General features: G+C 36.2%; 1 protein-coding gene across 2 annotated transcripts in view; it reads right to left on the bottom strand.

The window, feature by feature from the left end:
• DENND1B (DENN domain containing 1B) overlaps window positions 1-14,173 on the bottom strand; it is a 153,702-nt gene that overhangs the window by 29,845 nt on the left and 109,684 nt on the right. For both annotated transcript variants that reach the window (XM_039555816.1, XM_039555817.1), the window contains 3 exons: window positions 12,269-12,394; window positions 4,112-4,213; window positions 228-318 (listed from right to left, as the gene is read on the bottom strand). In XM_039555816.1, coding sequence (XP_039411750.1) covers window positions 228-318; window positions 4,112-4,213; window positions 12,269-12,394 — 319 coding nt within the window. The remainder of the gene's footprint in view (window positions 1-227; window positions 319-4,111; window positions 4,214-12,268; window positions 12,395-14,173) is intronic.

The raw sequence follows: 14,173 nt of genomic DNA, 5'->3' as shown, positions 1-14,173 counted from the left end.
AGGATTAAACAAACATATCTTCATTTAATATACTGGTAGAACTAGGTACATAATAGTATGTGTCCCAGCAGTGATTTGCTAAAGGCTAAAACCTTTCCAAGAATGAGTGGAAACAATGAAACAGCAACAAGATTAATGACTTCTAAAATTTACAGGACATCATGAGGACATCATGTTGAACAGTTCCCAAAGAAGTGTCAATGAGTACACCCAAATTAATTCTGTACCTCCACAAAAGCCTCCTGCTGTGATTTCTTCTTCAAAAACATCAGAGAATCCTCTCCCTGCATTTAATTTTGATAGCCGACCATCAATAAACTGCAGGTGAAAAAAGAAGAGGGTCACACACACTTTGCTGTCTGTTCTATTCTTTACAGTGTTAGAGTTTTAAATGTGTCCATTCTAATGGAATGTGTATGTTCAAGACAATACATGTCTTAAGGATAATACACTGCTTTCAGATAGACTTTACAAGAGCAGTTGTAATTATGAGCAGCAGGAATGTTGAGTACAGACCAAGAAAACTATTTATATTTTCTGCATTTTTCTAATGGCAAGAAAAGAATTTAATTCCTTAAAAATAGTAACTCTGGATTTCTTATCATAACCATATAAAGGTCATCAAGACATTCCCGGATGTTCTGTTGTGAAATTGTGGGTCTTTTTAAGCACTAACCCTTATTTAGGTGCATCCACAGATGCATATTGCAACAGTTGTCCTTACGTAGAGGTTACAGCTGTGTGACTACACGAATTTGCAGCTACAGGTAAGTGTATATACAAAGACTGAAATGATCCAAATGTGTCAGAAAAAGTCAAAATTAGAAAACGAATGATTAAACCTCTTGGAAGGGATGAACACATTCTTTTCAAGAATTATCAGGCTTCAAGGAGTACAACAAGAACATTCTTATAGATGTAAAATTCTTTCAAGAAGCAACCCCTCCCTTTTTGTTTTGAAAAGGCTAATTCAAGTCTGACAGATAAAGTGAGAAAGCAATTTTCCAATTATACACAGTTCATCTTCTAGAAAGAATTATGAGTTATTCACTGGTACTAAACAGTACATAGGAATGAACCAGAATTAATTATTTGGCTGAATCATTTTTTACCACAGATTATCCAAACAGTGTCAGTGACAATCTGATGCTTGCCAATGAACAGACTAGTGACATGAAAAAACAATTTTCTCAGAGTACAAAAATTCCAGAAGCAAGAATAAGGTAAGCATGCAGATATTTTTCTCTTCCTTGTCTAAATTCCTTCTATTTTTTTTCATTTTACTCCAAGTTGGCCTTTTTCCAAATAGCTTGGTTCATGGTCAGACCACTGTGGGATCACTGGATTATTTCACAGTAAGAAAAAGAGATAAGAGCACCTTTAGCTACTGCTGTGAAAAAAAGCCCCAAAAACAACAACCCCCACTCTCATCCCTTCCTTTGAACTGTAACACATTTTCTCTTTGGGGAAAGTTATGAATTCATGCCATACTATAAACTAGCATAAGATTTATGGACATGCTCATCATTTGGTAAAATCCTATCAACAGAAGGCTGAGACACTGACTGAACGTGAGAGGGTCACACCAACTGAGTATTTAATGTAAATACTGACAAAGAGAACTGTTAGCAAAAAGATACTGGAGACATTATTTAAAATAAATGATAAGTGTTAGTAGTGGTGGTAGTAGTAGTTACTACTTTTGAGTAATTTACTGTTAATGGTTGCACTTAAACTGCTCCATGAAAAGAACAGCATGTGGAATCACACATAAAATTTATGAGTTTTCTCCTTCCATTTTTCAAACCCACAGACTGAAAAATCTGGGCCTGCTATTTCAAGAAATGTATTCACTTTGGGATCCAAAGAGCCCGTGGGTGACTCTTTCAATGAAAAACCAGCAATTCCAGTGTTACCCCTGGATTTTAAGGTGATGAAAGACATTATCCTCAGCTAATTTTGAATTCTAAAACCAAAATAGAGACCACATCCACTTCAAAATACCCAAGTAATTTTATCCATTTTTAAAACCAAAAGGTTTTTAGAAGCAAAGAAAACATCATAAATGTGATTTCCACAAAATAACAGCTCATATCTTGCAAGAAGAGAGCTCAGCTCACAAAGCTTGTAAATGAAATTTGAATTACTAACAATTTTAACGGGCTTATGATTCCTGCATTCGTTACTTATTTTTCTAAGTAACACTTTCCAACATGTTAGGAACAAATCCCAATTAATGTTGCAAATTACCTTGCTGATACAATTACACTATTTACGGAGATAGTCTGGCATCAGGCTTCAGGCTAGTTCTAAGAGTGACTTCATATTTTACCTGGACACTTATCAGAACTATTTGACACATAAGATGCAACTATTAATTACTTATGTTTGCAGCTTGATATAAAGATTAGTTACCTTCCATGCTACTCTAATTAAAGGGACAGAGGAGGGATTTCATAGAACAGCACAAATAAAGCTCACTTGTCAGTTATGGCAAAAAGGGTGTATTTAAAGTACCAATTTTCTGCTTGGTCTGGGTTTAATGGATGCCTCTAAGAACTATCTTCTGCTTAAAAGACTTTCAGAGCAGATAAGAATACAGTTTGGTCTCTTTGAATACAAACAACTTTGAAAACAGCTCATTTGTCAGTGGGAAAAACTGGAGAAGATGCAGCTGGGCTGAGGATTAACTGAAAAAGTAGGAGTGACCTTTGCAACAAAAACCAGAGGAATGAAAAAAACCTACTACTACTATTAAACCACACACATCATCAAAATTGTTACTATTTCCTAATCCTCTATTATTTCCTTCAACTGAAATAAAATTAGAGCAAGCTATAAACAAACTGTAAACTCATTCTGTTTAATTGAACACATTAAAATGTAATGGGTAAGTACAGAGCCAGCCCATTCGTGGCAGCTGAAGGTCTTGCTTCAGTACTACCACTGTGACAACAGTTTAGCAACACTGCTTGTAAGCAGCTTTTTATTAAGAAAATTTCATGCTACCTTATTGCATGCAGATATGCAAAATGTAAACCACACTTCAATCTGTTACTTCTTCCCATTTCAATCCAACCAATCATAATTCAGAAGGTTTCAAATTTCTTATTGCTTATTTTATATAACCACAGTAAAATTAAAGCAGCCCAATTTTACGGTCATATTTTCACAGGACTTTTATAAAATATCATCCTTGCATAAATCTTTAGACACTATCCTTTGATTAACACTAACTTTTTTTTTTAATTAGAAGATTCTACATATAATGGATTTCCCTTATCTATCATGGTTGTGTATCTTCAAAGAAGTCCCCCATATTACTCATACACGAACTCTTGTGTATCAATCATTCCAGGCATTTTCAGCCAAATATATACTTTCATGAATCTTCTGATTTCATTCATATTTTCCTTAATTTTCATAAAAATCTAGTGATAAGTTCAACACCATTTTCATGCAACGGGGTCATCTGATGAAAAGGGAGAAGAGTTACAGAATAAAATCAAAGAACAAAATCCATTTCAAAGACTGTAATCAAACTAGAACTGAGCTGTGCCAGACATTCAACAATTTGTGCTCTATTAATTCAAATTCTGCATTAAAAGATCAGCTAGAATACTGTTCAGGCCACCCCTATAGCTCAGGTTTGTGACATTTTCTGTGTGCATACTTCAAAAAGCCTAGCAAAGAAAACTGCAGTTACAGGATGAATCCAGTTTTTAAATAAAACACCAGTGAAGTCCAATTTAAGTAAGCACTCCGCTGTTTAGGCTCTTTGGGCATGAGCCAAGAAAGCTGAAAACGAAGTTCAACTATCAAGCTGGGAGATCCCTGATTTTTCTTGTGTAGCTGGGTTGCTGACAGGCTCTGAAGAGATGCTGCACTGGCTCAGCACCCTGGGGTTATTTTTTTGTTCAGTTTCACCACCACTCCTTTTAACTATAACTGCAGATATAAAAATACAACAAATCTGGGATGACTGTCCCCAAAGTACTTGTATTTAGATTTTATCCCAGAGTTTCATAAGCTGACAGAAAGGAAAATGTATTTAAATACAGATATATTTTAAGAGAAAATCATTAAACACGGGCCATTTACCCTCTCATACCTGTTTAAACAGTTGAAGATTCACAGCTGTTTCCAGGAACTGCTTAGTTGTACTGGAACGATGCTTCACAAAACTATTCTCACAGAAAGTTATAGGCTCTCCCTAAAAAATTGAAACAGAAGAAGTTAGGATGGTGAGTATACATATATATTGTAATTCAATCCAAAAATATGTCTGCACCAAATAATTTTATATTTATTCTACCAAGACATGAGAAGATTGATAAATACATTGCTGATTTAGCAGGAAATTATTGAAACACATACCTATTTCATTTTTACACAAAACAAAGACTACAAAGCGAAACACAGTTCTGAAAAAAGTTTGAACATTAACACTTAATACAACAAAATGTATTTTCCCACATGGGAAAAGTGCACAGCCTACAGTTACCAGAACCCTTGGATGATGCAAGAAGATAAACAAGCATTCATTGAAAAGTCAGAGCTTGTTGAAAAAAACTTACTGAAAACAACACTCATTGTAAAAAAAAGAGAGGTCAATGAGAGCATTTATAAACAATCCAACTCATTCCTCTGTTATTCCCAAATTTAATTTAAAATTTGCTGTCTTCTGTGTGTGCAGACCACTGGATGTTCGTGAGGAGCATCTCCCCAATTCTGATTCTTGTCCATACTTTGTGATAAGTACTTGAAGCTATTTGGCATAACTGGATAAGTAACAGAAAAAATACGACATTTGTGTGGTAATCAAGGTACACAATCAGATTTCACCATAAAGCCGAGTGAGATTTCACTCTCACCCAAGTTTACAAAGCCAAAATGATCACCAGGTTAGCAACAACTACCAAAGCTATCAAAGACAGAAAACTTGGAATGCAACAAAATGCCCCACCTAAATCTATCATTTGAAATTTTACTACCCAGAAGCTACATCTCCAGTACAGTCCCACAGCAGACTAAAAGATACCTCAGCCATTCAGAAGAGGAAAGATCGAAGGCAGCCGCTAAACTGATCTTCACAACAGATCCAACTGGCAGCCACTTTAAAGACAAATTAATTCATGGCCATGATCACCCCATCTTTGTGCCCCCAGTCCTGTTTAACTCCAATGGCAAATGGCACTTCCAGCACTTCCCCATCACTCCAGCTGACTGCAGGGAGGTGCTTCCAGAGTGTCACCAAGCACTTTGTCCGTGAGACCTAGGTGAGTTTGCTGGAGCAGCTGTAAATCATTTTCAATTGTTCCTTCCACCTCACCCTTTGTTTTTAAATGGTTCAAGTGTGACCTAAGGGACTGTTGCAGTAAAGCCACTATGATGCCATTTTAAAATCTGTTCTTATACTATCAAAAACTTCCCTCTTTTTGAGTCCTTCTTTTCAGACTCAATCTGACTCAGCAAAGTATTTAAGTTCAACAAGTTTTACATACTTACTTCTTTATGGAAGCTCTGATTTTAGAAAAGATCTCTCACTGGAAGAACTAGAAGCTTTACATTCACATAATCCTTGCCCTGTCCCAGGGTAGCTGGCATGCTCTGAGACACATACCCAGCTCAGTACAACACACAACACTGTGTCCACCAAATCTCCACAAGCACCCAAGTTATTCCCCCTACTCATCTCAAAATCACTGGTGAGCACTGTACATATGCAGGACATGCTGGATCTGCCAAACAGCCTGAAATGTTCGTGGTACTTTAAATAGCACTGCCTTCCTGACCCACTTTGCATGAGCTATTCTTGAGCTCCTAAAGACTCTTGTCTTAAGAAGATGACCCCAAGCTACTTAGCAAATCAACGTGCATCAAAACAAATGGAACAGTCTCCAGTGAGACATGGTGGTATAAGACATAGTGCTCCTGAGGGCAGACTCTCTTCTCAGTTCTGTTGTTCTTCCAAAAAATTTCAAGGCAGCAAATTAAAAGAGCTCCCTGTATATACATACATATACACACAAACACATCATATTTATTTAATTATTTGTTGTTGTTGTTACACAAAGAAGGCACTTCTGGAAATACAGAGGCTTTGTGGGACTGCAGCTCTGACTAGATGATGGCTCATGACATGCTAGGAAACACTACATTTAGGACTAAAGAGAGAAAATAATTTCAAAATAAACTATTTAATAAAATAAAAACTAAGGTTATGCTTCCCAGTGCCAGTCTCCCAGTTGTCTTGGGAAAGATGAAAAAAGAGGTTATCTCCCAGCAAGAGAGAAAACAGGCATGCTTGCCCTCCCCTTTCACACCAGCCAGGGAAGAGAGAGCAGCCAGACAGTTTTCCTGATGGCACTTCTTGTGGTGGAGCCTTCTAAGAGAACACCAGGAAATGATAGTTCAACACACATTTTTAGTGCATGGCTGTGATATTTTCCCAAATACTTTCCTTTAATCACTGGATGTTTCAGATACCTACTAAGAATGCATGCACTGGTGCATCTGTTCCCTTATCAGTACAGTTCAGACACAGAATAACCAAAGCTGTTTCTTTGCTGAAAATTCATTTAGTTCTATAAGGAGTTCACATCCAAAAGTTGTCCATGTTATTTGAACCTGCTGACTGTGAGACTGATTTAAAATTTTGAGTAGGCTTAAAGCTCCTACCTGTTCACCACACGAAAATGAGAGAATCTGTTGAAACCTGCAGAAATTCCACATTGAAGCTTTCTCAGGGTATCTTTGGTAACTTTAATGAAATTGCATTAAATAACATGATTAACTCCTAGCTCTTCTATTTGTTCAAGGCTCTCATCAACAAAATTGTTTTCGAATAAAACTTCTACAAAACTTCAAGCCTATTACTTAAAACACAAAGTCTTCCAAAGTGCTATTTAACAAGTAAATTATTGAATCACTATAAACAAAACTAGCTCTCGATGCTCTCATACATAAAGCTTGTAACACTCCTGTTTCTGCAAATACAGCTGACTACCTTTAGAAACTGAGTTTTGGAGGAATGCTGCACTGATATTTAACTACTCGACCATCAACTGGCCCCTGTTGTATTGATCTACAACGTACTTTCAAAACAAGTTCAATCAAAACCCAGTGGGGACTCTGTGCTGAAAAGCAGACAGCTAATACTCACACCAAACAATCTATGCCCAAACATGATATCTATCCTTCTAACAACAGTTGCTATAGAATTTTCTTACCCTTTCATAGCTTGCCACACACAGCAGGAATTTCTTACTCTAAGCTACATTCACATTTTAAGCAAGCTATTTATACAGACCTCAGCGGAACATGAAAACTGAGCTAAAGCAGTGTGATCATTTTAAAAGGAAAGAAAACCCCTAGATTAGAAGGTGTGTTTGTGCTTTCTAGATCTAGTGATACTTAACTTGAACAAGAAGTAAAAACACTTTTATTGTAGAAAACACTGCCTCACTTTGGCATGAAAAGACTCACACCGTCTATTAGTTCTATTACAACAATTAATATCATCTCATTTTGATATTAAAATTCCTCTTTTTAAAAATCTGTCATGACATTCAGAGATAAAGGCCAAGGGATAACTGAGCATGCACTATGATTCTTCTCAGGAAGATACCATGTATAAACAAATCTCTCCAAAATGTGTAAATTTCTTGCAATCTGCCAAAAAACCCAAAAAAGATTCAGATATAATGGTATTTCTTACAGTCACAATTATACCAAAAACCCAACTCCTACTAACACAGTATCTATATTCAGTAATGGACCACTAACAGTCCTTGAGAAAAATAAAACACTATGGTTTTCAACATGTAAAACAGAATTTTTATGAAAGTCAAATAGTAGTCATAACATATTACACAGGGTGGTTCTGGATGAAACACCAATTTATGTCTGCCATTTCATTACTGTTTCTGTATTCTGATGTACTTTTCATATCTAACTCTTGGGGGAAAGGTAAACAAGTCAATGCCCATTTCAAGAGATACCAGTCCTTAAAAGGTTTTGTTTTGAAACTCAGTTATAATCATTCATTATCCATGCATCATCAAATAATTCAGGTGGATTCTGAATCTCAATTTTTTTTCCAATATAAATTTTATTTATTTATTTTATTTATTGTACTATTTTGATTTATTGTATATTGACTACAACATCTGTTGGACAGCTGATGTCACTGTTTGTCAATACTGGCCCAAAGCATCCAGTTAACGTTCAATTAAAGAGAGGTCTGACAGGTTGTGCCACCTCCACCATGAAGGATCTCCTGGCCCTCCCGGAGGTCCTACTGCTGAGCATTGCAGAGCAAGCCATCAGCCTTTGTCCTTCATTTCTTCATTGCTGATGAGTGATGTTACAACCATCATAACTTGAAACAAAGGTATTCTGGATATTTTCTGGATTCATTTGTCTTAACATCAAGAGCTTCAAGGACTTTTTCCCCAAAAGAGGAGAAATTAATCTCTATCATGGTAAATATTTTTATATTCAATATTTTTCAACTCTTCCTTCATTCTCTTATCTACCAGTCCCTCCCCAGACATAGATTACTTTTTTAAGCATTCTTTACATCACGTATTATTTTATTAACTGGCCATATTGTATATGATTTATGAAAAACATGTACTAGTCTTTGCTTTCAGCTGCCCATGTACATGCAGGAAGAACATGTAAAGTAAAATAGTTGGGAAAAACACGATGTCACATATACACGATGACAAAATGACACCAACACAAATTCACAACTGCCATATTCGTGTCTACGTCCCACCTATGCCTGCAATCCTGAAACACGGAACATGCAGTATTATCCAGGAGAAATCCCCAAATGATGGACTACCAAAAGAAATTAGGAGCAACACAAGGTTCAAGGCCAAGTTGTGAGCACCTAAAGTAAACAATGTCTCAAAATGGATTGCAGTCCTCTATGTGAACCAGACCATATACAAAACCATTATAATTCACCATGCCACTGATAATACTTTTTTCTGGATTATTTTTTGGTGATTTATCAAATGAAACTGAAGCAATTTTTTCAACATGCCCACCTACCATGTGTGAGGTGGATTCCTTCCAGATTAAACTAAAGCAGAGTTCCAGCTAGTCATGGGTATTCAGTATTCAACACCAGACTAAAATCAGAACCACAATGAAGGTACAAATGCACACGGTGTGAACGTCAAGTCCTTAGCACTAGCTGTGCTGTTTTGCTTTACAGATTCACTCCTATTACACAATATTTGCTAATGTAATGTGTAGCATATTAAAAAGTACTCTTAACAGTTATATCAATTTGACACCTTAATTTAGTAATTATTAGATCTGAAAAAAACCTATTTCTACTTTTCTTGGAAACTTTTACTGATTAAGTGTTTTATTATCATTTAATACACACAAAAAATTATTACAAACTTTCTCTATTACATGTCATATTTCCTGTCTGTATTAGAGTAGTCAGATTTTCCATATGGTCCTTTGGAGGCCCACGAACTCTCTGCAAGGCCCCTGAAGATTCCCATTTTGCCTTTCACCAATCATTTTTTTCAATAATTGCTAGACGTTTGTCCAAGACATATTGCTATACCAGGGAGAATCTGTGCTGTGCTGCAAACAAACAGTTGCACAGAACGAGTGTTCAGTGTGATGAACAGCGTTTGGAGGGGAGAGAAGTGTTGGATGAGTACAGACACTATTAAAGCTGTTCTTTACTCAAAGTGAATATTAATGACAGTTGTTTCACATTTGAAGTTAAAATCATACAGGACACACTGTTGCAAAGAAAAATAGTTCACTTAGACGTGCTTTTCAACTCTCAAGCAATTGATAACTGTCCAAATACATTATTTTATTTTTCACCAGAAGCTTTGCGATCCTCAAAAGTGTACCCCAAAACATCTCAGTTCTTGATTTTGAAAATATGATAAGCTTATTTATAGCAAAAGTATTGCAAATCTATATGGAAAATTTTTTCATTTAAGTATTGCCCCTACAAAATTTTCTACACAAATACTACTTGAGCTCCTGAAAGTATGTAAATAAAGTCCATAGCAGTGCTTTAAATTACCTTATTAGACCTGGCACCACAGACTCCAAAACAAAGGGAAATATTTTTGCAATAGCAGTTATCAAGCTTTGATACTGCTGAAAATAGGCCTACTACAGGCAAATGTGATTTGATTTTTTTCAGCTTTCCAATTCAGAGGAAAAGGCAAATGCAGAATGAGCTGAATAATCATGTGAAAATCCTCTTAATTCCTACTAATACAGAGAAATTCAAATTTTCTTTCACAACAAAAATTCTGTGAAATACTGAATTAGTTAAGATTATGTGAACACAGCTCAAAATAACAGTTACAAGGGGTTTTTATTTATTTTTAAATATGCTTTGTCTTTGAACAAGTTGATATCAATCCAAGATATGCTAGTATTTGCCAGCAGACTTCTGCCTGCAAAGATATTCTGAAATAATGTGTCTTTAAAAAAAAATAATCAGACCACAATGGTTTCATAAATATCTTCTCTTATATGCAATCAGTGGAGCCAAAAAAAGATAAATCTGCAAAAGAAAATAATGCAGAAAGACTTCAAAGGTCATTTTGACAAATGTTTGCCAGTTGAAATGATCCATAGTGCACTGTTTCCAATACAGTGCAAATGTAGATATCTCGGATATGCCAACAGCTAAACTGAAATAAAATGGAAATCAGTTAAAAGGAGAGCTCATTTCAAAAGAGATGCTAACCAGGATGCTAAAGAACTTGCACACTCAGTTCCACAGTTATCAAAACAAAGGACTGACTGACGATTATTTCTGGTCAGAACAGAGCTAAGGACATCAAGCAGACTGACATCCTTCTGTTTGCACATACCCAGTGTAGACTAAGACACCTTTTGACTTAACAGCTCTTCCTGCAAGCTGCCATGAGTTGGCATGGACTAGTGCCCTCACCTTTAGACTAAGGAGCGAATTAGATGCAGGTGGTGGCACTACGGAATAAAGGACAACTACCTGTTTTGTTGAAATTATCTGCTTTACTGAAACAAGCAGTGTGTTGAAATCCAGTGATTTCTAAAACAGATGCAGCCCTTCCAATATGGAATGCAAAGGGGCTTTCCATATCATAAGAGAACTGCTAAACACAAACACCTGAACTAAACCTGTACACAACACTTCATGCCTGCATGGGTTACCCTTCCTCTCAGTAACAGTGGCTCTCAGCGGCACAGACAGCAAAATGCTCATGGCAAAAAGGACTGCCTGGAAGGGAACCACTTGGGGAGAAGGAAGACCCAAGTGCCAAGCTGTATTTTGAAGTTCCCTCCAGAAAAAGCCCTCATCTGGAATTAATTAATGATTATCCTATCCACTTCCATCATGGAATACCATAGATCCTTAGAGTGCTCTTCTCACCCCCAAACAAATATCCACCCATGTTCCACACACGCACCATCTTTACAAACTTGACTCCTCAAGTGAGGACGATTTCTCCTATCAAATACCCATATTTATCTGAATCCATCAGACAGCCAAACACTGTATCCTCAGAATCCAATTCAGCCAATGCCATCTCAGTGCATTTGATCAAATCAACTACTACCAGTAGTTTGCAAGAAAAATAATCTGGACTGATGGATGAAATTATTCTCTAAGTTTTTTCTGATAAATTATTTTATCTCCAACAAGCTCAATATGTGCCACCCTCATTATTTAGAAATTATGAAAGCCCATAAAACATTAATCAACTGACTACCAGCAAAATGTCAGAAATACAGATTCTGAGGTTCTGATGAGATTAAATGGGTTTCATATCTCCTAAGTGTAATCAAGGTAAGTGTATAATAGAAGAGATGCATGTTTGACTCTATGTATGTGGCTTCTGCTAGGAAAGAAGCTTCTGCCCTCCAACACAGCAAAACCTTTGGAAAAATGATGGAGTCTGAAAGGCACAGCCCCTTCAGTTCTTCACCACATTAAACCAGGTGAGCCAATTGTAAGTAGCTTCATTAATACAATCTGACTTTATACTAAACAGAGAATAAAACTGATAAAACAAGTAAGAAAATAGCTGATGAGTATTTATTTTTCAGTACAACTCACTGTCAAGAGATGGTGGTATCTTCCAATTCCTTAGCACAGAGTAAGATTTAAAACAACCTGTTCCAGACTGGGATAAAACATTTCAAATTTTCCTCGAGAGAATGAGACCATGCTCTTAAAAATTCAGGGAAAAAAGCAACAGGGAAGCCATCTTACTGGTTTGTATCTCAGTGCATCTCTGTAGGATCCAAAGAGTGCTGCCTGTGCCCGAAGGAAGGCCTTGGCCACTCCGTCGCCCGTAGCTGTCGACTGCTTTTTCAGTTTATTTTTCAAGGCCGAGACCTGCGTGACAGAGTGGAACAGTTAAATTAACACCTCAGAAATTGGTACAGCAAGGTATGAACCCAATCAGCAGGCAAACCAGAGTGTCTATAGGTCAGCCAAAAATTCATCCTCCTCCTTGATAGCTTATCTTTTTAACTGCAAAGAGCACCTGCTGGTCTGTTAATTGAAATGAAGGCAGGGGATGATGGTAGAGTACAAATGCAGATTGGTTTATGCTCTCTTTTTTTTTTCCCAAGGCCTCTTGACATAAATAAGCTTAATTATTTTACAGTTAAATGCATGTGAGTCACATTTTTGCAGATTTTTTTTCCAGCATAACATGCATTTACTTGTTTGAATGTAGACAGTTGGATCATTTTTATTTAAGCTATGAAGGTTTATTTTTAAGGACTCTTAATGGTCACTCACTATTCAGTGTCAAGGAGTATCTCTTATTTTAGGTCAAATTCCTATCTTACATCATTTCTCATGCACCATGGGAGTACCTGCTACCACAGTCAAATAGCTGAGAAAGGTTTTCGTAAATTCAGTGTTACACTGCCTCTAGAATTGTCCTTGAAGATAAAACATGTGAAAGGGAAGAAAATAAAAAAAATAATTAGGAAGGGCCGCCAGGTTAAAAGAAAAAAAAAAAGTAAGAAAAAAAGACCATTCTGATTATAGTGGTTGACTTCTTTTAAGGAGGTTTGTCTTTTTTTACTTGGCAAATAACAACCACTGGTTAGACAGAACTAGAGAAAAAAAAAAAAAAAAAAGGAAAGGGGGAAATTTTAATTTAAATAACTGTTCCTTGGACATACTTTGGAGGAAAATCATATAATTCTGGAATTATTACAAGATACATGGAATTCTATCCAGATATAGTCTATACTCTCCTAATTTCCATCACGAGGGACACCTGGAAATTAAGTCAACTCTATTTACATAGAATACACATTTCTACATCCCTTTGTATTGCAACATACCCAACAAAGCATTATTTAAGTCCCTAAATGAAGTAACATTCGGAGTTACTCTTTAAACAGGATATTATAAATACAAATTTATCACCAAAACAGCTTTCATTCTTTTGGAAATATATGCAAGAATGAGTATCTTTTTGTTTCTTTATGCAAGAGTCCTGACTGCTCTTGTAGATGATGATTTTAATTGAAGTGTCAACCTAATTAACAACTAAACTTTGAATAATGCTAATGAGAACTGAACATGGCATCAGAGAAAAGACCAGCTCTACAGGTGATAAACCTTCACAGTAGTGACATTTTCCAGTGTAAAGTCACAGTTACTGTGATCTGATCAAAGAGAGAGACCCCCATTGGGTCCAATTATAACTATAGTTTTGAAAAAAAATTATTGAGTTATGATGTTCATAATCTATGCAGAAAGGCCTTTACAGTATAGGTCTTTTCCCCATAGTTGTGATCTTTTCAATTTATATCCAAGCTCTACAGATCTAGATAAAAGTTTAGAGCCTGATTCGTTTAGCCCATGGAAAGCACACACCAAGGCTCATTTATGGTTTTGCCTTCCACCTCAAAAGGAAAAAAAGTACAAGTCTGAGTACAGCAACTGGTTAAGAAGTTCAAGGCTGAAAAAATAAATGCATGTCTTAGTTTTGTGGTTTGTTTTTTTTTCTTTTGATCTGTATTGTATGATTATTTTATACTTGTAAAAAGTAAGATTTCATTTTGGGGAAAACAAATGCATACAAGGAAGATCTGCCCACAGACAGTAGCACAGTTTGACTAAAATAAAAACAATTAACATGAAGTCAAA

Source organism: Corvus cornix, chromosome 8 (genome assembly GCF_000738735.6).
Source record: "Corvus cornix cornix isolate S_Up_H32 chromosome 8, ASM73873v5, whole genome shotgun sequence".
Classification (NCBI taxonomy): Eukaryota; Metazoa; Chordata; class Aves; order Passeriformes; family Corvidae; genus Corvus; species Corvus cornix.
This window is presented reverse-complemented; position numbering and strand designations above follow the sequence as displayed.